General features: G+C 43.1%; 4 protein-coding genes across 4 annotated transcripts; 2 read left to right on the top strand and 2 right to left on the bottom strand.

Annotated features, from left to right (window-relative positions):
- Positions 1–27: 27 nt before the first annotated feature.
- Positions 28–3,751, bottom strand: slc25a24l (solute carrier family 25 member 24, like). The gene is made up of 10 exons (XM_053882916.1): positions 3,509–3,751; positions 3,320–3,446; positions 3,079–3,166; positions 2,282–2,393; positions 1,917–2,075; positions 1,313–1,450; positions 1,130–1,240; positions 550–717; positions 340–478; positions 28–247 (listed from the first exon to the last, which is right to left on the bottom strand). Exons 1-10 carry the CDS (start codon positions 3,629–3,631, stop codon positions 60–62), a joined length of 1,353 nt encoding a protein of 450 aa, XP_053738891.1. The 5' UTR covers positions 3,632–3,751; the 3' UTR covers positions 28–59.
- An 838-nt stretch (positions 3,752–4,589) lies between these two features.
- On the top strand, positions 4,590–10,306 carry dnajb4 (DnaJ heat shock protein family (Hsp40) member B4). The gene is made up of 3 exons (XM_053883175.1): positions 4,590–5,043; positions 7,346–7,914; positions 9,673–10,306. The coding sequence occupies exons 1-3, from the start codon at positions 4,833–4,835 to the stop codon at positions 9,901–9,903; spliced, it is 1,011 nt and encodes a 336-aa protein (XP_053739150.1). The 5' UTR covers positions 4,590–4,832; the 3' UTR covers positions 9,904–10,306.
- A 1,101-nt stretch (positions 10,307–11,407) lies between these two features.
- On the top strand, positions 11,408–24,284 carry gipc2 (GIPC PDZ domain containing family, member 2). The gene is made up of 6 exons (XM_053884257.1): positions 11,408–11,942; positions 18,850–19,035; positions 20,375–20,555; positions 20,629–20,741; positions 20,961–21,042; positions 21,283–24,284. The coding sequence occupies exons 1-6, from the start codon at positions 11,667–11,669 to the stop codon at positions 21,432–21,434; spliced, it is 990 nt and encodes a 329-aa protein (XP_053740232.1). The 5' UTR covers positions 11,408–11,666; the 3' UTR covers positions 21,435–24,284.
- Positions 23,037–25,966, bottom strand: txndc12 (thioredoxin domain containing 12 (endoplasmic reticulum)). The gene is made up of 7 exons (XM_053884258.1): positions 25,793–25,966; positions 25,283–25,343; positions 24,610–24,662; positions 24,062–24,135; positions 23,850–23,919; positions 23,623–23,706; positions 23,037–23,557 (listed from the first exon to the last, which is right to left on the bottom strand). The coding sequence occupies exons 1-7, from the start codon at positions 25,890–25,892 to the stop codon at positions 23,481–23,483; spliced, it is 519 nt and encodes a 172-aa protein (XP_053740233.1). The 5' UTR covers positions 25,893–25,966; the 3' UTR covers positions 23,037–23,480.
- Between the last annotated feature and the right edge of the window lies 1 nt (position 25,967).

The following is a 25,967-nucleotide window of genomic DNA, read 5'->3' as shown; positions in this document are numbered from 1 at the left end:
CTCAGCAATTTCCATCACTTGTTTTGTTATTGCTTCTTATTCCAGGAATTGCCCCAATGTCATGACTCATTTGAGGAAAGCATGTCTTCAAATGTTCTAGTTAAAGTGTAGTTTATTAAAGCACAAGGAATAGCCCTGACAAAGCTGGCTCCCATTCCGCTGTAATATCCTTTAAATCCATATTTTTCATAGATCCCCATTAGTCCTTGCAGTACACCGGAGGAAGCACGTGAGTCAGAGCAGAAAGCTGGAAAACAAAAATACCAGTGTTGATTGAAAAGAGATAAGCTCTCATTATTTGGGAAGTAATTAAAATGGACTCTTGACTCTTGGTGTCACCTTGTGCCTGCTGTTGGGTTCGGATCACAGCCAGCGGGTAGCTGGTCATTTGTCCCGAGGCAAACGCCACAAAACTGAAGAAGAAGAGCTGGGAGTTGCTGTTGTAGGAAGGGTTGCTTTTCGCCCAGTTCATGATGGACTGAAATTAAACACTTTATGATCGACACCAGCACCTCGGTACAAGGCTGTTTCCAGCGGGGCATAGCTCACCTGGTGAACGGCGCACTCCACACCAGCATATGGGATCATGCAGAGGATGCTCGGTTTGAATCCCCTGTAGAAGGAGCTGAGAGACTCGTGTCTGTAGATGGCTCTGGCACAAGCCAAAACCCCTCGATAAGTACCGGCCTGCTGCAGGTTAAGTCTCACCTTCAACACCTAAAAGAGGCGGGAATAGAATTTTAGTTTTCTGATGTAGACATTACATCTACCCAAAGACTGACACCAATACCTAAGACAGACTTGCCCAAAGGCCTCCCTTCCCCAAGGGCCTCTTTGACATTCTAAAAACTACACCCAAACATCAACCCAATTGGCAACCCACCTCCTCACCTGCATGTCAGGCAAAATAGCCATCCACCCACCTGAATACCCTTAAAAAACAGGACCAACCCACCTATCTATTTCTCTACATGCCTTACAAATTCCCCACCTACCGACATGCCCATCCTCTTACCACCTTCCTAGTTCCCCCTCCCTCTCAAACTACCAACCAACCAAAGGATACTTGGATCATGCAGCATTAAGCGGACAATTTGAAGTTCTCAGACCTGACAAGAGATCCTGATACCTCTAAAGGGTAGAAAACAGCGTGAGCAGCAGCACCGGACACGCAACCCAGGCCAAAGCGTTGCTGCACCGTGAGCGTCTGCTGGGTCTTGTTCTGCGTGTGGACCTTCATCTGACCGCAGAGAGTTGATTATTATTCAGAGTCAAGGTTTTCTTGACTGATGTTAGGAGGGATTGGATTCACCTGGGCGTAAATGAGGCACTGCAGTGTTGACTGTGGCGTCCCCTTGAGTACATTGACAGCGTTGCCCTGCCACATTGAGCGCAAGCCACCGGACTTCATCTCCCGTAAGCCCTGAGAGAGGGCCCTGGATCCATGGACCTAAGGGATAAAATTTCAGGTTTCATTGAAGTTTGGTTCGGTCGAACCATCTCAGCAAGTCAAGGGGTCAGTGTGCAAGCTATATCCACAAAGGATCAGGGTCCAAGCCCAGTTGAGAGGGGTACTGTCCATGAAATGTGGTATTGGAAGTGGGATCGTCAAATGACGCCATATGAGATTCACCCACAGGTACAATTGTCACCTGAGCCTGGGAAGCCAAACATTGAGAGGCACGACTATGAGGAGTGTGTGATGGAGAAGGAAAGGAGCAGTTGCAGGAAGGAAACCACTGACAGACCACACAACAAGTCATACTGAACTAATAGCGTCCCAACAAGCTGGCTCTTTGGTGCCAAAGTCAGTCAGCGGGTTTCCCCACAGGAGACTAAGGTTTGTGACCACAACTCACCCGGTAGTTTCTCTGGAAGAGCACTGACTGACTGGTCAACAGACCTTTGGAGCTCACCTGAAACTGGGTCTTGAGCCGGTCGATAGGAGCCGTCACAGTCCGGGAAATCGCATCAGCAAAACCTGCAGACAGAACGAAGGTCCTCCACGCTCCCAAGCCAGACTCCCCTTCAGGAAACTCGATGGGCATCGCCCGACTCTCACCGACGTCAAACACCTGCAGGTGAGGCAAGTTTATCAGCGGGGTCCTCTAGATGACTGCGTTTATTAAGTATACAAGCTTTGAGCAGAGATCAAGACCTGTGTTTGTTCCAGATATTTCAATGTATTGAAAAATAAATTCAGAATTTTCACGTCATCAGAGAAGGTAACTTAATGTTTTAGCGTGTGAAATTCCAGCACACAGCAACACGAGTCTCTGACCAGGTTGTGTTTCCATGACGACACCAGCTCCCCGATGTTGTCCACAGGGTTGAGGATGACATGATGCAGGAACTCATCCCAGTCCACCGTCATGGAGCTGTCCTTGTCCATCCTGTCGCAGCCAAACACAACCTTGTGTCATCAATAAATAAGACTTGCAACAATCTGTACACTATTAATAATTCACATCTTCTCGATTCATTCAGTAATCTGACTCTACACACCAGGATGGACTGGTGAACCTCTAGCACCACAACATGCACTTGTGTTGAGAGAAGGGTAAAATTATCATTGGCACGACTATTCTTTGACTCCTTACACAGCTGTGTTTTATTTCAGTTTCAGTTATCTAGAAGTGTTTTTAAACTATTTTGTTTCCATGTTAATTGAACTCTGAACTTTTGAGAAAAAATTAACAACAGGAGGGTTAAAGGATTGTGTACAGACAAGAAAGCTTATTGTGTCTATTTCATTTTTTTCCCTTTTTTTATGTTATTTTTTCAGATATTTTTTGTTTGCGTTTATTGACTCAATAGTATTTATCACTATGGATTATATAATGAAAGATTTATGGAGGTACATTGGAAATATTAAATGTCAAATTTATTATAATTGTAATTATATCATATAATTATTAAAATCCTGGTCATTATTGTGTGATTATATAATTTTTTTTCATGCTGTGTACACACAGAGGTCTTCAAACCGAATTATCGTGAAGTTAAATTCAACAAAACTCTTGGCACAAGCTTGCAACACAACATTTCAGTCAGATTCGAACAGTCAAGGAGCCTTACATTTGGATAATTTTTTTTGCATTCGTCTTTGAAATGACCACTCCTAACTCCTTAAACAAACTTACGACGTCGTCCTGGTCAATGCCCCCTGATCAGAGAAGAGACACAATTACCGCCAACATTGACACTCTCAACCATCAACAGCAAGAGTGCAGACCCATGCTCTGTTTCTCTCAAAACAAGCTAAATATCACAGTCACTTAGTCGAAGCATGCTTTATGTATTCTGTCCAGTGACTCACCGCATTTGTTCTTGTCCATATTTTCAAAGTGTATCTTCCATTTCTTCTCTCTGTCCATCATGTAGCGGAGGAACTCTGTATAGTCCAGAAGACCATTGTTGTCCTTGTCGTAAGAGTCAATGATATTCTGAAGGACAAAGCAAAAATGTTGAATCAAAGAAACACCTTCACAAGGTAAAAGCAAGTTACCTGGACTTTGCCTTCAGCTGAGAAGATCCCATGCTTGTTCATTTCACTGTGGAGCTCAGCCACTGATATAAATCCATCCTGGTTTTGATCCAGTTTGACGAATAAATCACGGAACTGATCCATGATGGGAAAATAGAATGAAATTCCAGGCAAGAAAACTGTGTTTAGTTTGAGCTCCAGGTCAAGTGACAATGAGCGGAGATCATTGCAGAGGAGCTTCAAGACGCTGAGTCACAGCAGAGGTCAGGTCCAACGCTGCGGCAGAATAATGGAACTGTCTGAAGGGGAAACTGCTCTTGCCACAAAAAAACAGAGGGGGCGCTGTTGCTATAAGAGAGACCATAACGCCGCCCTGATTCTCATGAATTTCTGTTTCATTAAACCTTTCATATTTGTGAAAACTATTTAAAATGGCCAATTGTACTAATTAGACTTGATTTTTTTAATAGAATTAAACGTGTCGGATCAGGCATAGTTTTAGAATGACTGTTCAAAGGTGAACTGACTTTTATAGCCTTCATAAAACATGGTTTGAATGATAAGGGGGTTCTTGCTGAACACTGCATTAGATCTAATGATTTCAAACGACTTTTGAGTCTTTATGTATTTAATATGAGTATAGATTATGATGGTTACTGATATCTACTAATGATATTACGGTGAAGGTGAAGGTGAATTTCACATTCTTGTGACTCATTTTAGAATTGGTATTCACTATGCACATCTGTTTTGACTGTATTTTAGTATTGTACAGTTTGCGATCTCCCTGTCAGTATTCAAATTCAAATTGATATTGAGATATACTGTACTGCCAAGAGGTGAACCCAAACTAAAATTCGGAATCATGTCTTTGGAAAAAATATATAATTATAAGATTAAAATGAAATAAAAATAATGGTTTGGCCCTTTTTAAAGTAGCTGCTGTGGGTGTGGTGTATTGTTTGGATTTAAATCAATCATAATAGACTACATTTTGGACATAACTGACGGTAAACGTCTCTTATTTTGCAGCATATCCAGGTTTCCGGGAGAGACAGGAAGTCGTGTAAGGTTGAACTTGACTTGGCTTAACACTGAGCGGCAGGGGGGGATGAGTCTATTTAAAGAGGAAATAACTGAGGGTCCTCGCTGTTGACTAATCGACTCTAAATGGTTCTCATCCATCCACTGGGTTCTGTCTCTGCGGCGCTCTTGCTGGTCCACAACCCGGACTGAAGCCGGGACCGTCAGCCGTCCTTCCATCAGAACCAGAACCGCTTCTCCTCCTCCAGCTGCAGCAGCAGCAGCAGCAGCAGATTCGTCCGTCCGGGTCAGACGCTCAGAGATGGGGAAAGATTATTATAAAACGCTGGGAATCTCCAAAGGAGCCTCGGACGAGGACGTGAAGAAGGCGTACAGAAAGCAAGCCCTCAAATGGCACCCGGACAAGAACAAGTCCGCAGCCGCTGAGGAGAAATTCAAGGAAATCGCCGAAGCCTACGAAGTCCTCAGTGATCCGAAGAAGAGAGAGATCTACGACCAGTACGGGGAGGAAGGTAACGACGGATCACGCTGCTTCTCATGATACCATGTTTCACATTGCGGACGATGCTCAGACTGTTTAAATATAGACAGAAGTGTGGGTTCTAGTTGTGTGTGAACAGAAAGGTGCATCAGAGAGTCCAGATGGTGAGTGGGACAAAGGCTCGGTGCCAGACAAACACACAGGAACATGGATTCAGATCAGCCGTCAGGCAAATGCACAGAACAGAGCTGAGCTAGAGGGTCAGGGGTTTTAAAGTGACACTGATGAGGATCAGTGCCGCCAAGTCTGAGGCCGTTGTTCCTGTTAGTTTCACTGAAATTAATGGCCATTTGTTTTGGGGTCAGATTGAATGATGTCATGACACATTACCATAGTTACAGTTCAGCAATGTGTTTGACTTGTCACACCACATTTTCACTCCTATCTCAGTATGTTCATCCAGCATTCTGATAATCCTGACTTGGTTTTCAGTTTACTCTGGCTCAGCATCTCGAAAAGTCTAACTCAGTTTCCATATGTTTTGACTTGTATGCCAGAAAGTCCGTCTTAATTTTGATCTATTTTGACTCAGCAACCCAATAAATCTGACTTAGCTTTGATGTACTTTGACTCAATATCCTGATAAGCTGACTTAGCTTCACTATATTTTCACTCAATAGCCTCAGTATCACTCAAGTCTGACTTAGTGCTGATTTATTTTTGTCTTAGTTTCATTATATTTTCACTCAGTATCCCGATTAATCTAGCTTAGTTTCATTTTATTTTATTTTATATTTATTTCAATATATTTTTTCTAAGATTTGTTTTATTTGACTATTTCAATTTTTTTTGACTTAGTAGCTCATTGAATTTAACATATCTATTTTCTACTTTACTCTTTTTACTTTTGACCTTTTGACCTACTTTGACCTTGTTTTGAGTTTGTATCACAGTATTTTGACTCAGTTGTTCCTGATTTTGAATAGTTATCTTTGACTATAAGCTCTATTTTTCCACTTTTGTCAAGGTATTTATTATGAATCTTAATCTGTTTTATCATTCTGACCACGTTCAACATTATTTTGACCTAGATTTACAAAGGTTTTATCTTATATTCACCCACCATATTGTTGCTGTGACCTTGATTTATTCAGATTTTTGTTGCAAATATTTGGGTTTAGTTGCGAGTGGTGGGGAGTAAAAGACTTGACTGACAATGTGCATAAGAAGCAGTTCATTTTGTGTCTGCAGATATGGCTTTGTAGACGAGTGTATGGAGCTCAGGCATCTGAGACTCAGTGTAGAGCTCCTGATCTATGGCGTAGACTGGAGCGTCTGAGGTTGTCGTCCATGTCAGAGAACAGGATCAAGGTGGCAGCTTTCGTTGTTTCCATAGCAACCGTGCTTCTAACATACATTTCCACATCACCACACTGGAACACCGGGTCACTTGGTGAACTTCAGACTGAACAATCAGAAACGTTCTGGTACAGACTAAAAAGTCCAGCTCGAAATAACAGCTGGTGGGCGACTTCAATGACTCAGATTCTCTTTTTGATCCGAAACGTTCTGTGAAAATGGAGCTGCGGTCAAATCGGGACGCACTGAGACACGTGCTGAAGCCAATAACACTTTCTGCCGCCCCCCAGACGTCTGACACCAGCGAGTGTCTGCTGAGTCTGTCGCTGTTCACTGTTGCAGTGAGCTTTGAGCAGAAGCTGTCAGACGACTCCGTCCCCTCGCTGTTTATTTTTATTGATGACGAAGGGTTTTAAATGATAAAGCTCCCCACTGCACGCCCACATGTGCCAGCTCATTTCCAGGTTCGAGCCGACTCATCTCAGCTGAACCTTCGAACACAACAGTGGACTCCGCCGTTCCATCAACCCTCCTCGATCTGATGTCAAATTCATGTGACATTTATTAACATCAAAATTGAATTCAAATTTAAAAATGCGTGTTGATATAGTGACCCATGAAAATACGCTAAATATTTATGAGTCTGACAAGCCTGACCCAGACAAGTGGTTTATTTATAACGAAAGATGATTTAATATTAGATATTAGCGAACCGAGCGATAAACCAGAACCACTTTCAATTACTCATCTCAGGAGTACAAGAAAAAAAAAAAAAAATTAAATTGAATAATCATAATAATATTGTAATTAATTAATCGTAATTAACTCATTAAAGTCCAACCTCTAATTTATGCTTGTATAGGCTGATAAAAATGGTGGATCGCAGTACACCAGAGGGCGTCCAGTTTACTGTGAGAACAAGACTCAGTTTTCATGTGCCTGCTCTGAAAGATGAATATTTCATGTCCCATCAGGTCTGAAGGGCGGAGGTGGACCCACAGTTGATGGACAGGGCAACAACTTCACTTACACCTTCCATGGAGATCCCCACGCCACCTTCGCCACCTTCTTCGGCGGCTCAAACCCCTTCGAGATGTTCTTCGGGCGCAAGGCTAACGGTCGCGACGATGAGGACATGGAGGTGGACGGAAACGACCCCTTTGGTTCCTTCACCAGCTTCAACCTGAACGGGTTCCCTCGGGACGGCCACACCGGGCTGGGTGGACACCAGCGGCGCAAGCAGGACCCGGCCATCATCCACGAACTGAGGGTCACCCTGGAGGAGGTCTTTCACGGCTGCACCAAGAGGATGAAGATCTCCCGCAAGAGGCTGAACCCCATGAGAACTGAGGACAAGATTCTCACCATCGAGATCAAGCGGGGATGGAAGGAGGGGACCAAGATAACGTTCCCGAGGGAGGGAGACGAGTCGCCCAACACCATTCCCGCCGACATCGTCTTCGTCATCAAGGACAAGCCGCACCCTCACTTCAGGCGGGAGGGTTCCAACATCGTCTATCCTGTCCGCGTCAGTTTGAGACAGGTGAGACTACTTGACCTTTACTTCAATCTTTAAACGTGTCTCTACTCAAAGCAGATGAGCACAGGTGAGTGTAGAAGTCCAGGGGTTAACAGAGAGTGTTCCCTTTTGGCTCAGCTCTTCCTGAAAACAAGTGCAGGCCACGACAAAAATAGGCAGCAAAATTAAGTCAAGTAGAAACAGTCCTCATGGCTCAAGACCTCAGCACAAGAGGGGCCCTCAGAGGAAGCAGTGAAGATAGAAAGGGCAAAAACCAGGCTGAATGAAAGCGCGGCGTCGACTCGTGAGACTGTTGGAGAACAGGCTTGAGTAGGAGGAGAGCAAATCTTTACTCGCCAGTTTCAGCGGCAGGCTTTTCAGGGCAGCAAAATACAATTCTAATATCAATAAACGGTGGCCGCAGAATCAACATGTGCTTCAGAAGCGCCTCTCCTGGAGAGAGCAGTCACCGTGAATGAGTGTGACGCTTATGTAATCACGGTAATCAACATCCAGGCACTGGATCACGGGCTGAGAGGCGGCGCACGCCCACGTGCGCATGAGGCAGGATGCTCTTTGTTCGCCCGTCCTACTCCTTCACAGTTGGCCATCTATAGAAAAACTTGCGAGCGTGCTCGAAGATCTGCTGCGAAAACAGGGGTGAGACCACGTGTGAGGATGAGGAGAGGTGAGCTGGTCTCCTTGACAACGAAGGAGGACATGTGACCAGGGAGTGAACATTGTTTTATGGTTCACAAGCCCATGCTACTACAACAAGCAAAGCTATTTGTGCCATACATTCAGGGGTTGGCAGAGGTCATGTTGTAGGGCTCCATTTGTTTCTTAGTAAACAGAATAACTGCAAAGCAGAAGAATGTATTTCATCTTAAAACCCTCCAAGGCTGGTTGGAAACTTCAATGTTGTTAAAAAGGTCACAGCCTTCTATAGTTTCCCACGTCGATTTTATGCCACCTACTTTGATGAAAACGAGCCAAACACCTGACGTTTTGAAATCTATAAAACACGACATGCAGTTGAATCGCTGTAATAAATCGTCTGTCGTACGAAGAAAATTTATCATGACGGTCTTCTCATTCCCTCTCTGCTGCTGCACTCTTCTGCATGTCTCTTGTGTTTGCCTCAACGGCGCTCCATGACGCTACTGCCACCTGTTGTCCGAGTGAGCTCTTTGTACATGGAATATTATTAACACGAATTGTGTACAAAAAATTGCCAGTAATGCAGGGCAATAATATTGGGTAAAAATGAAAAGTACTACTACTGCAATGAACATTGATAGATAATTAAATCTATTTACTTTATGAAATGCTACTATTACTATTGATTATTGACTGATATGAATATAATATAAAATAAATCTATTATACTTCTTTTTGTAATGAATATAGTAGTTGTGATATAATGTTACTTTTATGTAGAATGTAGAATGACAAACGTATGGAAACTTAACGAAAATCCATTTGTATATTTGTCACTAGGATAATAATAATAAGAAGAAGAAGAAGAGCAAAAAGAAATGTAATTATGTAATAATAATACTCTGAAATTTCAGTGAGACTACATTTCATCACAGTAATAATTGCCAAAAAATTAAAGGAAAATAAAAACAATAATAATCATGATTTCCAGTGGTCAGTAACATCAATTTCTTTGTGTTACAATTGAATGAGAGACACAAATTCATTTGAAGATTTGTCGCTCTCCTCATTCCTGCCAATACGAAGCATCACTGTTGACTGTCTCTCGTCTCATCTGTGCAGTCTTTGTGCGGATGCTCGGTCACCGTGTCGACAATCGACGGGAAGACGTGCAACATGAAGATCACAGACGTGGTGAAGCCTGGAATGAGAAAGACCGTTGCCGGACAGGGACTCCCTCTCCCCAAAAACCCGGAGCAGCGAGGAGACCTGGTGGTGGAGTTCGACGTCAACTTCCCCGACTCCCTGCCGGGCAACGCCAAGGACGTCCTGAAACGACATTTACCCACTTAGAGACCCCGACAGGAGGGGACGAAACCGCTTGACACTGGTGCTCTTGAGCAAACACAAACGTACGGGCTGGACTCACAGACTGTGGATGATGTGCAATCTCTATTTTTGACCTGTTGTTTCTACAAGTGCCGTGCATGCTGCCAGGGGCGCGACGAGGTGAGGCTGTTAGTTCATGTGCGTGGCTGTTAGCGCTGACTCGCTTGGTCTTTTAGGAAGTATTAGCCAGTGAACTTAAAAGTAGAACAAATTGCAGTGCCAATCACATTTACTAATGAATATTTTATTACTTTCTTTATGGTATTATGCTGTTCTTCAACAGAAAGATGATATTTGTGAGGTTTGTCTCTGTATTTAGCCTCAAGCTTGTGCTGTTTGGATTTTAAAATAAATATTTCCACATTAAGTTCAGTGTGTTTTCATTGAATTCATTTTAAGTAATTTGTAGTAGAATGCCTACATGGTCTTTAGTTATGCTGCATGAATGTGCTAATGGCTGCATTCGAAAATGTTCTTTTTAATATAACCAATAACTACCTTTATTTCTCAGAAATTATCGAGTCATAGTTGCCATGGTTGGTGATCTTGTGCGTATATGCACGTAATCTCAAGACAAAAGTCCCTAGAAGTTGGTTCGCAGCACAGATGAACGGAATGTCACTACCAGTAGGGGGCGCCACATCACTCAACATGCGCGAAATGACACTGAAAGTAAAAAAGGTAATGTCCTCATTACCTACGACCACCAGAGAAATCAAAATATCGCCTTTTATCGGTATATAACTTCAAAAAAAATAGTTCTGCTGACCAGCTTCATTGTCCTTAAAAACCCCCACTCAGCAAAAGTGTGATTTGTCAATAGTGACAGAGAATATTTGAGGGCGGGTGGAGAGCAAACACACCTGCTGACGGACAGTTCACCTGCCGAGGAGGTCAAGGAGACGAAATCCAGCTGGGAAGCAGGTAAAACCAGAAAGTAATGTTGCTGTTCTTGTCGTTAGATTTAGCTATCATATGAATGACAAGAATGACAGTGGTAATTATTTAAATTAAACTAATTTATTTTTTAGTTCCACAGTAACAACAGCAGCTAGTGATAATAATTATAATGTAGTAATAACATTGTATTACTACTACTACTAATGATGATGATATAATCTGACAAAAAAACATTATTTAAATCTAAGTATTAACATCGCTAAATGAATGCATGATAATAACAGTGAATAGAATCATGTATATTTTGTATTATGTTATTGTCGCTTTTTTTCCGCTGGAAAAGTCATCTCATTCTTGATTGTTTTCACTTCATTACACGCATATTTATGTGTATGATCCTTATAAACATACTCGTGTGTTTCTGTTTTTCTCTCGTTTTTAATAATATCGATTACCCTGAATGAAAGATGAAGTTCATGTACAGATCGTCTCTCCATCACTGTGGTCCGGACAGGTGTACTGGCTCCAAGGGTCCGTGGGCGCATGCGCACTGCAGCCGACGCGTGCTAAACAGGGCAGCTATTGTTAGCCGCGGAGCAGCCAGCAGGTTGTGTCAGAGCCGATCCCGCACTCGGCACCTACCTGTTGACTATTCACTCCCGACATTCCCGAGTGAGCACCGAGTCACTGTCGAGGAACTAACTCCGACCGCGGGACAGGTGAAGACGCTGAGAAAAAAAAGTGTCTGCGGAACAACTTCAGCAACTCGGAAGTGAATATAACTCAACAGGTTAGCTTCTTCAGATGTTCAGCGGTTAAACAGGAACATGCCGCTGGGATATTGGAAGAAGAAAAACAAGTCCACGAAGGAGCACTTGGTGGAAAACGAGGAGGTGAGCGGCGGACATGCGGGGAGCGGGAGCTTCAGCAAGTCCTCGGTGAACGGCGCGGGACTCCCGCCTCCACCTGCCAACCTGCGGCCCAAACTGGTGTTCCACACGCAGCTAGCGCACGGAAGTCCCACCGGCAGAGTGGAAGGCTTCGCCAACGTCAAGGAGCTGTATGGAAAAATAGCAGACGCTTTTAACATCAGACCACCTGAGGTAAGACTTCACCTGTTGAAGCACGACACTGATCTGATTTTCATCATGGTGCGTTCACGTACCACAACTCCGAAGTGTACACACTGACATCTGTTTGCTTTTTAAAGTACAAATGCTTCAACTTAAAGTAAACACCAACTTCTGACCCCACCATATTCTGAAAAACTCACACTTAAAAAAGTCTAAATGGATCATTTAGATATTTAAAAACTTTATTGTTTTGGTGTCATTACAAGCTGTCAGGGAATATTAAGTCATAAAAGTGGATGTGGCCTATGTTTGTCATCACAATACGGATGTCTAGATGCTGTTTATATAAAGCATGTTGTGGTCATGTTCTCATCTGCATCGATGTGCTATCAATCACCTAATTTGTTTGATAAAAAAAAACACGTTATTTTTCAGTGACACTGGTGCAGAGATTTGATCTAGTCCAGATGTTTTTCATATTATTGTTGCTTTAGTTAGCTGACCTCTGTGCAACCTCTGGGAACATTTACGACAACAGTAATTACCATAATATAACCCAATAATTACTCTGCATTTGCCAAAGCATCTTTCTGTTTCTGCTATAAAAAGAAAAGAAATGTTCTTAGACCAAACCTATTTAAACTAGTTCAGTGACTTCAAGGCTTCAAGACTCTATTATTTGTGTCTTCCCCTCTTAACTTCACTCTAATATTTCACTGTCTCTTGTCAAACATTAAACACTTTACAGGACTATTACATAAAAGCTGTTGTTGACTGTTTTGTGGGCAAACAAACATTGCAGGGAGGAAGGTATTTGAACATTGTTATTTAACTTATTGGACAGATATTATTGTGCAGAACTGTTGAACATGAATTGAAACTGAGCTGGAATCAGGAAAAGTTAGAGCCTGGAAACTATTTTTCCCCATAAGAAATGATAGAGAGTTAGAAAGAATCAATGACTGCTGAATGAGTTACATTTAACTGCAAAAGTGATTCATATAACTATTAAAACACAGAAACATCAGTGAAATTGTCAAGATTGTCGATTGTCATTTGTTAGTGTGACCTCAGGTTGTGCTGTAGTCTAATATTGGGAAAGATTTTCCTCATAAGACTAGCTGTAGCACCAGCATGAATACTTGAATACAGTGGCAACTCTCGCAAAAAAAGCAGACTTTGTTTGCACGCACAACATGTATTTGGAGCAACAACACATGGTTGTTGCCTGACATGTTTCTGGAAGTAAATACGAAAATATTATCGGCAGTTGTTATCTCTTTCGTTAGAAAGACTTTTGATGACAATAGTTGACCCATGCCCCCGTCTACAAGGCTCACTATTAAAGTACAAATATTTCAAGTGGAGGCTACTTAGGTAAATAACATGAGTACTTAGTCCTATGACAGATTTAAAAGCTAAGTTTTGGGTAAACAGCTTTATGAGTTGGTTGTGTTTTGGATTAGTTCCTGTGTCTTTTGTCAAAGCTTGTTGGTTTACGTCATGGCACACCCTGCCTCCACGCGTTCATCCCACACACCCGTCGACTTCATTTTTTAAAATCTCAAAGTGGAGCTCCAGAAAAGCTTCTACATGGGTGTCCTGTGGAGAAAAGAAGCTCCCGCTCCCCCCCAACTTCTGCAGTTTGTCTTTTCAAAGGACTGCGTTTGTGGCATGTTTGGCTTGTGACGGTCTGACAGTGTTATCACCCTGTTGTTCAGTGGAGATGTCAGCTTCCTCCCCCACGTCACGCTCGCAGCGCTCATTCAACAAGTGCAACTTTGAGAGAGGAATTCGTCTCAGTGTCACTGAAACTGAGTCGGAACAAAAAGCAGAGCTGCCTATCTGAAACTGAGACGAATCCAGAACGATAACGCCTGAGCTCCATTCTTTCACTGGCTGCACGGGACGTCAACGGGAAACCTCACGATTTACATTGTGAGGTGAAGAGTGCCTCCTGTCAAGCTGAGAAGTCTGAAGAGTTGATCCCAAATAGAGACTAGCTCAGAGGCTAACTTGGTGGTTTTGTTTGGTAGAGGCGGCTGGTTTATTTATCTACACTTGGCAAGGACTTTTATATATCAGTACGTTTGGCTATGTGAGAGGAGTAATGTATCAAGAGCACCATGAACTTATATGCTATAAGTGCTTATACCTCTAGATATACACTAAGATAATTCCATTACATTGAATGTCCCTTATTTGTCCCACATTGGGGAATTAGACAATGTCAAAGCAGCAACAGTAATGACATAAATGACACACACTGAGCAACAAAGACGTACACAGAGAAACAGTATACATAAAACATAAGGATAATGATGGAAATAAATCTTGTGTTTAGCTTGAAAACACAACCCTGAGTGTTTGTTTAGCTTGAAAGGTTCTTGAACTAACTTGTTCAGCTAACGTGCTTGAGTCATGTAGCTCGGCTGGAGCGTTAGAATTTGCAAGTCAATTTGTTTAGCTGTATAATTTCAGTCGCACAACCGGGCAATTTAAGCCCTTCACTTTGCTAATACAAGCTTAATCACGACAAAAGCCCCGTGGGATCAACTGCAGTCGCAACATAGGGTCGACCTCTTCTCATGTTCTGCTCCAATTCTGCAGGGCTCGGTATCAACATCAGACTCATAAGGAGCTCCAAAGCTCTATTTAAAACAAGGTTCCGTCAAACTGGGAGGCAGTCTCCTTTCACTTGTCTCTTTGTGCTCGTCTCAGACAGAATTTTGCCGGGTCTTGTCAGCGATCGCTCGGCCGAAACAAGTCCGGACAATCAGAGGAGCGTCGGAAACTCAGCTCGATCAGCTCATTAAATGAAGCAGGTTTGTTTCGCAGGAAGTCCCAAGCGTCCGCCCACAGTGGGCACAGCCTTAAACCGACCAGATAAATGGCCCTCGCCACAGCTGAGCGGGTCCAATGGTCCCTTAGGACTTACCCTGATCTGAGCCTCCCTCCAAAGACTTCCAGACACACTTGAGAAGTTCCTTAGAAAACAAAAGATTATCTTGATTTTTTTTATGCTTTTCAGATGTAGTTGCTGCTTCTAGCTTTTATTATTTCATAAAAACAACATTGAAATTGCTGTTTGATATCCTTCTCTTAAGCTAAGGACGGACCACTGGCCAGAAATGGAGTCAGAAGTAGGATGTTAAGGCGATGACAGCACTTCTAATCTAATCGTTCCCAGAAAGTAGAACCTGTGAATGATATAAAATGCTCATGGTATCTGCTCTTTTATGAGCAGCCTGTCCTCAGGTCAAAGTCTGTGGCGGTCAGGTGTGGCTCGGAGAATTTGCTTCTCCTGCTGTACAATCACTCGCAGGTATTTGCCTGCACATTTGAATACGTGCACACACCGAGGTCGTGTTTTAGGCTAATGAGGTGTCGCCTCACTGGGCTGCCTCTCAGACTTTTAATCCAGATTAGATGCAAGAATTAGGAGTCTGAGATTGGTAATCTGGTGGCTCCTGAAGTGACCAGGCCGCATCCCTTTAAGAAGCGGGACACTTGTGCTGACTTATAGTTTTAAAAGTGTAGTGTGTTCCCTGACATGCAGCCTGTCTGTCGTCACATCTGCTCATGACCACAAACACGCAGCTGCAGATGCAGAGCTCAGGTGTGTTCACCTGTGTGTATCTGCATTCAGAGCCTTTTTAAGTGGTTGTTTACCGGCTGAGAAGCAGAGGAAGGTGTTGCCATGGCAGCTGAAGATGTTCTACAGGTTTTCAGTATTAGCACTGAAGTCTCAGAGGACGAGATGAAGCAGGTGTGTTTGTGTATCCAGGAGTGTATCAGAAGGGGACTTTGTTTCGTGTTTGTTTTGTTTTTCTACTGCCTGATGGCCTTGTGAGGACCTGGGTGGAGCGCACTCTGGTCAGGTCTCTCGTCCATCAGGGAAAACCGCTCACACACACTATATATGGGCGACAACAAGCATCTACCTAATAATCACATTTATTTTTCAAAGGCATGAAATTAATCCTTAAATTAATTTGAAAAGATATTTCCTTTCATATTTTTAATGAGTGAAAAGATTTGTAATTACACCAACATTAGCAGCAATATTTATTATTAGTATAAGAAGATGAACGATGCAGCTTTGTGAAAACAACTCTTTAAAACACATACAAAATAGGCAAGTGTCGCTATCACTGCATATAAAAACACTGTGTCATGACAGAAAACCTGTTTCATTTCATCTAGGTTTTTATATACGTGATGAAAAACCTTTTGGAAATGTATCTCACAAATAACACAAAGCATTTGACTGCTCAACAAGGTTCACTTTTACTTTCTACTGTTGCTTTCCTGCGAGAGTTAGAAAATGAAATCTTGAGTCTGTGATGTGAGGGGGACCAACATGAGGAGGTTGCCTCGAGTTTCAACTGCAAAATGGGGTCACAAAGTTTCCATCTCATATCTTCTGCGCTTTACTTTAATGACTTGTTTTGTTTTGGTTTCGGGGTAAATTTGTTGAACTTCGTGCTTCATCTTACCATGAAACATTGTTTGCTTCTTCCTGAGCCTCGGCAAACTAAGAACAAAAGCTGAGCAACCTTCTGCTGAGTGACCAGTCGCTGTCACATCTCACAAAGCCAACCTGATATCAGTGGTCAACAATTTCATCGGACTCTTGGAGCCTCAAATGTGACCAGAAAAATACCCCAAAATTCGTTTAAAATACATTTACCAGGAGATGTAATGTATTTTCTGAAGCAAAAATACAGCATAGCAGATGAAAGAATGTCGATGAGTAAGTGAACTACTTGAGCTCCACGTCAACATGACCCAGGGGGCAGTGTGTTTAAGTACTTGGGCCCAGAGGAAATCTCACTTTAAAGAGCTTCTCTGCGTTAATCTCCGTGCTTTCGTTTCACGCTGATGCCAGCTGAGAACTTTGCTCCAGAGTCGGTGATACATGCTGCCCACATGCGGAAGATAACCAGCCCGAGGCCTCATAAACCTGTTAAGTCATCAGGAGACTCAAACTCTGAGCTTCATGAGTTTGTGGGCTTCATGTTGACACCCAACTTTGTGAAGTCAATGATTACACGCCTGAAACGCTGATTAATGTCATTTCCTCTTAACTACAACACGCCGCTGACTTCAGCACTGGCAGGAGGAAACAGTCGGAGGCTGATCCCGACTAGTGTAAGCAGACATGGTTAAGGTCTGTTGTTACTTTCTCTGCGGAGGTTTGTTTGATCGTCTGATGTCAGGAATTTCTTTAAGGCAGTTTCCGCTTTCACTGAAAACAAATTGAAGCCCATCTGTTTTTCAGTTTTCACTCCCAATTTACCATATTAATTGATTTTTAAGTCATTTGTTTTTGTTTTCGATGTGACAAGTATTTAAAATGTGACAACCAAGTTTATTTCTAAATGAGCGGTTCTTAACTTTTTTGATCTCGAGGGCCCACCTTTCCCAGAACAAATGGACCCGAGGCCCAGTCAAGTAATAGAACTCTCCATATTTAATCTACTTACACGTAAACAAAAGAAAACCTTGTGAAATGACATGAAACCATGTGATCATCGCTAAGATATTAGTTTGTCATCGAAAAGTCCAACCAGCAGCAGAACCAGGTGCAAGTTATATTCGTCACATTTTGTACAGAAAAATTAAATTAAATTAAAAATACACTCGATGCAAACTGTTGAAAAAAATCTGAAATAAATATAATAAAACCATGTCAGAATATCATGAAATAAAAATAACATATTTTCAAAGAAGATATAAGTAGTGTAAATGAAAGTATTGCCATAAATTGTTCAAATTTTCAAAACTACTGTGACAGGTGCTTTCATGAACAGTTTTTACTGTTGGGGGTGGCGGCATCACTTTCTTTATCATTTTTTCTTTTCAAGAACTTCTCCATAGTTGGTAACTATCACAGATTTGCAGCTGTCAAGTCAATTCAGTGACACACTACTGCCACCATACGTGGATCATCTACTAAAACTGAGCGTCTCACGGCCCAAAGGTGTAAAACAAAAAAATGTTTAGTGGCCCTCAAGGAGGCGCTCGGGGCCCTGGCCCTATGGTTAAGAATCACTCTTTCTGAGGTGCACGTAGAACATGGTGTATTATTTGAAGCTGTATGTTTTTAGTGCTTCGGTGGCTGTTTCTGTGTGTGACTGCATCACATCTGATCACTGGACGAAGGCGTGAGCTCTCTGGGTCAGCAGTGGGAGGTGAAGAGTCTGTTCTTGCGGGTCTGGTGTCGAAGAAGCGCTTTGGTCTGTAGCTACCCCTGCTGGTGTGAATGTGCTGCAGCAGCCATCTGAGCAGGAGAGACACTTGCAGAACTAAAACCAGGCTTTAAATTAGATGTACGAGTGGAACAGTGCCCCTCCATCTCCAGACACCATCTCAGCCTCCTCTTCACCATACTGTCCCTGTTCTCTCCTCAAGAGGCCTGCAGCTATTATCACCCCATTCTATTAGAGCGTGGTAACCCACGGCAACGCCTGAGTCGGCTAGTGTGTGTGTGTGTGTCTGTTGGTACACAAAGCCACACACTACGCCGACCTCGCTGCCTGGGCCTGATTCATGAGCAGTGTTCCTGGTGCTGATGAATCAGAATGAATCCAAGCCTCCCCATTTTTTGTTCACCACGATGCAGGTCAGTTGAGTAATGAAGGCGAAAAATGACTCAAAATGAAATTGTAAAACAGGAGGGAAAGAATTTGCTTGAAATATAATGGAATGGAACTTGATGTAACATAGGAACAGATACTTCATGAGACATGAATTAAACGTAAATACTGAGCAGTAGGTGAGGAGGATAGTAGGAACCAGAATGTTGAAAACAATCTTGTTTTCACAAAATGAAATTGGAGAAAAGTCCACCGTATATTAAATGAACAGGTAAAATTGAGTTGGAACAGGTGAACTAGTGTGTCACGCTCTCCCGACTCTCCCGTCTGCCCAGATCCTATTCTGCACACTCAACACGCACAAGATCGACATGGACAAGCTGCTGGGCGGTCAGATCGGTCTGGAGGACTTCATCTTCGCACACGTCAAAGGGATCAAGAAGGAGGTGGAGGTCCACAAGTCTGAGGACGCTCTGGGGCTCACCATCACCGACAATGGCGCCGGTTACGCCTTCATCAAGGTGAGGCTCGACACTGCGCTGTGATGGACACCTTTGTTTGGAAGTAGTGATGCAGCAGTGGAAACTTGAGTGATTCTGTCTGCGTTTGTGTCACCCTTGTTTCCTGGAGCTGCAGTTTGGTATGCTGCCTTGGTTTGGCCGAGTAATGAGCTTATTGACAGGAAGTCGCTCATGTGTGCCATCATGTGACTCCAGGGCTGCACTGCAAGTCAAATCTGCTCCACAGGATTCCTGACTTGGTGATGTGTGAAGCTTTAGCGCCATCTATTTCAGGGTGACTGGCCGAGCAAAAAGAAGAGCCCAGAGCTGATTCTGGTTCTATATGGTTTTTTTTAATACTGAAATTTGTAAAATTTGTTTTCAAAATACAAGTGACAATCGACAATTCAAAGACAGTATACTTTCCTGTACATATAAAACCACACAATATAAAATAATAATAGACAAGACAAGAAGAAAAAAAAATTAACAACAAAAAAAGAAAGGTTGCGATTGTTACATTAATTATAGTTATAGTTCTTCAGTCTCATTTTTTTTACCAATTTACTGCTGTCTCATTTCAAGTTTTAAAAATCGTCCACTTTCTCCGAGTGTCCATGAACATCTCTTCTTTCAGTGGCAGTTTTCCTTTCCATGTCGTATATTTCTCTCACAATATTCGTTCACAGTTGGTGCCTCCACCTTGTACCAGTTCCTTGTAATTGCTTTCTTGCATGCGATCAACAATATGCTCACAAGTACACATCTTTTTTGTTCACATATTGTCCAATATTTCCCAAATATATACCCGTTCTTTCCCATACTGAGTCATGACCCAGAATAATTTGCAGTGTTTTTTTTCCCAGAAAAGTATTTTATTTCTCACGTAACCAAAATATAGGTGTGTGATTTGCCTCCCTGTCTCCACACATCCTCCAGCATGTTGCCTGTGATTTTATTTACTTGCTTTTAATTTTTTTAATTTTTTGAGTGATGAAAAATCAGACCAAATTTTTCCACCCAAATTCCCGCCATGCTGCTGACTTAGTTGTATTATGTTGTGTTTTAAACATGTTCAGCCACTCCTCATTTGTCATCTGGATTTTCATTTCATTTTCCCATTTTTCCCCTGTTCCCTCTTGTAGGTATCTAACATTAGTCCAGTTATTCCTGGTGGTAGATTTGAGCTCTGAATCTCTTTTGTGAAATAATTTCTCAGCTGTAGATACCTGCAGAAATGTTCCCTGTCAAGGTGGAATCTTGAAAATTCACAATTGTTCCATCTTTCATTATTGTGCGTATCTGAATATGTCGTTTCTGTCTCATCTTCATTTGTCCTCCCTTCCTTCTGTGTCTGTAGCGCATTAAGGAGGGCAGCGTCGTGGACAAGGTGAAGGTCATCTGCGTTGGCGATCACATCGAGTGCATCAACGGTCGCAACATCGTGGGGATCAGACACTACGAGGTGGCCCGCATGCTGAAGGAGCTGCCCAGAGACAAGAAGTTCACCCTCAAGCTGATCGAGCCCATGAAAGCCTTCGGTGAGTCACAGCACTGCAGCACTGAGGTCCAGCTTCTCCAGTTCGATCGGTGGAACTCACTTGTCCTCGCCAGAAATGCTGGAGCCAAGGTCGAAAGGGGGGAAGCCAGTGAGCGATAGCAAGATGGGGACGGGGAAGGGGACGCTCAGACTACGATCCAAGGGTCCAGCTACAGTGGAGGAGGAGGTATGTGCTGCTTCCTCAGTGGATGTAGAGGAGCACTTACATCTCCACGGCAAACCCTCGGTTCTCCTTCTGTTCTTCATCTCCTACATTCTTGGTCCACAACTCTCTCCTCTGCACCTTCTCCATTCATCTGTCTCAATGGTCATCACTTACTTTTTTGTTCCTATTGTGACTGTAATGTTGATCACCAGTGAGCCAAACACACTTTGTGTCCTCCAGCCGACAGAATTCGAGGAGAAGGCAGTGAGCAAAGTGGACGACCTGCTGGAGAGCTACATGGGCATCAGAGACACGGAACTAGGTGAGTCAGGTCCTGAACTTTCTCTGAAGCCAGTGGTCATGCCTGGTGAAAGAAGATGTTAGGTCAAAATGATTTTGGCTGGACAAGGAAAGTCATATTAATGTGAGAATTTATAGTTTTAGTTGAAGTACAGTGAGTTAAGTATGAATATAAAGACACCTGAGTGCAACTTCACTGAGGAACAGATGCGCTCATGTGACTTGACGACAAACAAGCTAAGGTGTTGACATCCGTCTGCAGCTGCTACGATGGTGGAAGTGGGTCGCGACAAGAAGAACCCGGACGAGTTTGCGATGGCGCTGGACGAAACCCTCGGGGACTTTGCTTTCCCCGACGAGTTTGTGTTCGACGTGTGGGGGGCGATCGGAGACGCCAAACAGGGCCGGTTTTAAACAGTGAAGCCAGTGGGACCAGCACCAGCAGCGTAGATTCCCGTCCAGGAGTCTAGATTAGGATTAACTTAAGTACAAGTGTCTCAACACTGAACCTGCCAAGCTCCAGAGATAGTTTTGGACCTCCACTGTCTGACTCTCAACGGTACTTTTAATCACACTTTGTGCAATTTTTACCACACAGATGCTTTTTATAGATTCTTTTTATATGAAAACATTGATTCCGCCGCTCTGTCGTGTCGCTCCTGTAATGATAGCTCCGTCCTGCTGTGATTTTTATAAACGTAGTGCAGGAGAAGGCGCTGGAGTCAGAAATAACGGCCGTCGAAACATGTTGAAGCCATATAGCAGTAGTCTGAAAACAAACTTTCTACCAAGATAACACTATCAGTGATGTATTCTAAATAATATAAGTCTGGTTTTATTAAAGTATGGACCTTCTCATTTGCCACTACTGAGTTTTTTTTCTTGATGGCGGAGGATTTTGGTTCGACTTCAGCTTGAAGCTACGCAGGGTTTGGAGTGTACCTCCTCCGTTCTGTGCACTCCGGTTTCCTCCCACGTTCCAATAACTCACAGAGGGCGTGGGAAGGTGTGAGTGTGTGAGAGACCTGTCCAGGTGTGTGTAGCAGGGATAGACTCCGACCCCATTATGAAGGAATATAACGTGAGAAATTGTTAAAACTGTATTGATCGGTCTCACCGACAGATGTCAGTGGAGAGCACAGATAAAGCTGAACCATATGTACCATGTTTTGGAGCTACTTTTCTCTCATAAATACAATTGTTTACGTGTCAGTTGTGTTTCTCATCTCATCTCAGCTCTGCCATCACCCATCTACCTTTCACTTAAATGATGATTCAAATCACAGTCGGGCAATTGCTTGTGCAAAAATATCCGGTTGACTATCTGCACTGTCAATACTTCCAACTCATTTTTTATATTTATTCAAAATGCTTTTGGTTCTCCATCTAACTAAAACAGCTGCCAGACCCTGTCAGATGTTCCAGGAGAACCACCCAAAGAAATGCTCATTTTTTTCAGCATGTGGGAGAGGCCTCCTGTTTCCACCTCATAAATAAGTTTTAGGAAAGTGGCTGCGTCTGAGTGACTCTGCGTGAGGCTGGTATGGTCAGGTACGACTCCCTGCTCTTGGAGAGGTTTCAATATCAAGAGCCAATCATGCAAAATGCTTTGGATGTGGAAACATCAAAATCCATACCTTGGATGAGCTGGATCAGGAGTTCAAAATTTTTGATCGGAAAATTTGATAGGAAAAGCAATGAAAAACCTTTTTCAAAAGATACAAAAAATATTACGATTTTTTTTCCAGCATAAAAAATAAATATATAAAACAGCAGATGCTCCATACTGAGCTTAAACAAATCGATAAAATGCGTTTGAATAAAATGTTCATAAACCAAATACACTTCCTGCATTATGGAAAAACAAATGTATATTAAAAGACCAAACATAAGAAAAAAGACAAAATAACTAAGGTTGCCTATCAATTCAGTTTGATTCATGTGAAGCAATTTATAGAAAGTGGGTCACAAGAAAATCCAAATGTTCAAAATCACCACCAGGAAAGATTCAATACAACAAAACTTTATTATCTCACTTGAGTATAAAATACATCAAGACGCTCCCTCTCCATTGTTTAAAACAGACACAGGTAAATGCAGAGAAACACTGAGAATACGAGTTCCTTCATGGACCGACGGTGCGAGTGTTGCAGTGCTTGCTGGGTAAATACATGGCGAGGATCATTGGAAGACGATCACAGGAAGTTTGGAATCTGTGTTGTGGGTTTTTTTTCCGCGCGCAATCGGAGGTGTGGAGGTGACGACCTTGGCTGGAGTCGATCCTTCAAGTCGAAGGTAAAAACAGGACAGTCACATGACGAACTGAAACATTTGTACTGAAGCACCAGCAGCTTCTAATGTTTGGCTTTTGTTTGGCTGATTCTCAAGTGGACGGCGAGGTCGGGGAGGGGTCTCTGAGGATGTGTAGCCCTTCACAGCCAGACGCCCCACCATGACCCCTCACAGCTCGTCGGCAGCGTGACCCTCGGGGGTGTCGCCCGTCAGCTTCTCCTGAGCCTCCTTCATCCCGGAGATCACTTGGGTGGAAGAGACAACAGGGGTCAAGAAAAGTCACCATCATTTTCACGCAGCATTGTGTTACCATGCTCCGCATTGCTGTAGAAATACTTGTAGTTGGGGTTCCCGTTCTTGTTGGTGATCTCGGGGTGAACCTTTCCGTTGGGATCTGACAGCAACACAGAGGACACTACATCAATTCGCCTGCAGTATTGAGGGCAAGTCAGTGGCTTGTTTCACACTGGACGAAAAGTGGAGAGATGGCTCACACGAACAGAACCGTCCCTGCAGACCCATGAGGAGAGCACGTACCGAGGAAAAGAATGCGAGGAATGTAGCCGCCGTCCGGACTGAAGGCCTTGTCCGCCGGTTCCTCGTCGTCCTGGTGATAAAGACACAGTGATGTGTTTCGGCTCGAGGTGCATGGCCTCACATCACTGTCACGTATTCAACTCACATTACAACACTCAAATATTCAGCTCCTGCATCCTTAATAAAAATGGCAGGCAGCTCATCCCACTCACCTCCAGGTTGATCATCACAAAGTTATGTGCCAGCTCAGCGATTTCCTTGGAGTCGGCAAATTTGGGCTTCAGTGCTGGTTGCAAAATATGAAAACATGAGACTGTAATTCATCTCCAGCCACTTTCCATTGCTGCTTCTGCCATTCTTGTCTTAGTACCATTCAACACAAAATATTATCTTCACTTTTCTATCATCTGTCAAGTCTTCTCACAACAGCATGTATTAAATACAAATTTTGTATTGTTTAACATATATTTATAGAAATTATTATGGTGGAATATTAGGAATATTTACATTTGATTTGTGAACATGCGCATAATTCAGGGGGAATTAACATGACAGTTTCACAAACTAAGTGCAAAATTTATAAAATAAAAATAAATACATTCTGTAAAGGGTATATGATGACAGAAACAGCATGTTCAACACTTTTGTGATGCATATGTCGACATAGACCTGAAGATTGAAAACCCAGCTGCGGTGTTTTTCCGATGCTTTGCCTCACTACAGCGACGCCACATTACAGTTATGAGAATGGCTGTCGTACCTTTGCAGGCTCCACACCAGCTCTTGTGGATGATGACCATCATGGGCAGACCACTGTCGGAGAACCACACACACACACATATATATTGACTGGTTTGCATTAACGATACACACAGAACTTTAATTTTTAAGAGACATTCTTTGCCCTCTTCAGTCAGTTCCTGTTAGAGAACGGATGCAGCAACCTGTGCAAATACGTCTGACCTGCTGACACGTCACAATCTCAACCTGTAGAATCAGAGTCATGGATTTAGACTCAAAACCAGATTAGATTCATGCAGGTAATAATTTCACAGGGCATCTGTGGTTTTAATCCTGCGACCTCCATCTGGCGAGCAGACAGTAATTTCTCAGTTTGGGATGAATAAAGTCAGTCTGTCGATTCCAACATTACAGCGTACCAGAGTGTCGAGTGTCATAGCAGAGAACAGACTTTATTCTTGTTGTTTAATGCCTCAAACAAACATAGTTTTGAATGCTGCAGTTGAAAAATGGGATATGGGATATGGGTGGTAGTGCTCAATAGGAATGTGCCTGTCAAAACATTAATCCTAACCACGTAAGAAATCAGCCAATGTATTGACGGCATCAAGTTTATCCTGTTTGACCAACGTACAGAAGCCTCCCAGGGCTGAGGGTGTGATGCATGTTAGTGCTGAGGTGTCCGACCTCACCTGGCCTCAGACTCCTTCCTGCCGTCCTCCAGCGTCCTCCAGTGGATATTGTCTCCAAATCCTGCCAATAGCACCAAACAATGAGAAGTTCTAGAGTTTCTATAGCAGGGAGTGTCCAAGCCGGCCCACAAATGTGACCTATTTATGCCTTTTCAAACAATTCCAGGGGGAATAATGTCATCTTTAAAGGGTTTGATCGTTTAAAAAGCACTTTATTACTTATACTCTACTGATCTTCAACCACACGCCATTATTTTACAACCTCGCACACTAAATTCCCATGCACAGGGATTTGTATAAAGAATGGCCAAACGTCGAGCAGTTGGGTTGACGCGATTATTTCAGTGAAGTGTTGCAGTATAGCTGGACACATCTGGAGCAGGACACCGACTGGAGGATCCAGGATGTGGGAGCACAAAGAGGAGCAGCGCTCCTGTCACCTGCAGCTAAAACTCAACGTTCTGACTTCATTACACCGGGGAAAAATAACAACAGTTTCTTCGGTCTTACCTCTGCTGTTGGCGGCTTCGACGGCATTCTGGAAACATGTCAAAGACAACAACACATGCACGAAGGAGAAGAGCGCGACATTTAGCAAAGCGGTCTGCATGTTGAATGTAGTCAGCGCGAGCTAGTCAGCGGACTCAGCTAGCGGCGGCGGATCAAATGTCAACCCGGAAGTGGT

The sequence above is a fragment of the Synchiropus splendidus genome, chromosome 13, assembly GCF_027744825.2.
Source record: "Synchiropus splendidus isolate RoL2022-P1 chromosome 13, RoL_Sspl_1.0, whole genome shotgun sequence".
In the NCBI taxonomy this organism is placed as follows: domain Eukaryota; kingdom Metazoa; phylum Chordata; class Actinopteri; order Syngnathiformes; family Callionymidae; genus Synchiropus; species Synchiropus splendidus.
Note: the sequence above shows the minus strand (reverse complement) of the source record. Positions and strands in the feature narration are given on the sequence as shown.

Coding starts and splice junctions, on each gene's coding strand:
- txndc12 (XM_053884258.1), bottom strand. CDS start 25,892: ATGCAGACCGCTTTGCTAAATGTCGCGCTCTTCTCCTTCGTGCATGTG. Junction 24,663..25,282: donor AGGAAGGAGTCTGAGGCCAG/GTGAGGTCGGAC, acceptor GTTCTCCGACAG/TGGTCTGCCCATGATGGTCA. Junction 24,136..24,609: donor CTGGTGTGGAGCCTGCAAAG/GTACGACAGCCA, acceptor TTTTGCAACCAG/CACTGAAGCCCAAATTTGCC.
- gipc2 (XM_053884257.1), top strand. CDS start 11,667: ATGCCGCTGGGATATTGGAAGAAGAAAAACAAGTCCACGAAGGAGCAC. Junction 19,036..20,374: donor CCGGTTACGCCTTCATCAAG/GTGAGGCTCGAC, acceptor CTGTGTCTGTAG/CGCATTAAGGAGGGCAGCGT. Junction 20,742..20,960: donor CAGCTACAGTGGAGGAGGAG/GTATGTGCTGCT, acceptor TGTGTCCTCCAG/CCGACAGAATTCGAGGAGAA.
- slc25a24l (XM_053882916.1), bottom strand. CDS start 3,631: ATGGATCAGTTCCGTGATTTATTCGTCAAACTGGATCAAAACCAGGAT. Junction 3,167..3,319: donor TATGGACAAGAACAAATGCG/GTGAGTCACTGG, acceptor TTCTCTGATCAG/GGGGCATTGACCAGGACGAC. Junction 248..339: donor AACCCAACAGCAGGCACAAG/GTGACACCAAGA, acceptor TTTGTTTTCCAG/CTTTCTGCTCTGACTCACGT.
- dnajb4 (XM_053883175.1), top strand. CDS start 4,833: ATGGGGAAAGATTATTATAAAACGCTGGGAATCTCCAAAGGAGCCTCG. Junction 5,044..7,345: donor CGACCAGTACGGGGAGGAAG/GTAACGACGGAT, acceptor ATGTCCCATCAG/GTCTGAAGGGCGGAGGTGGA. Junction 7,915..9,672: donor TCCGCGTCAGTTTGAGACAG/GTGAGACTACTT, acceptor TCATCTGTGCAG/TCTTTGTGCGGATGCTCGGT.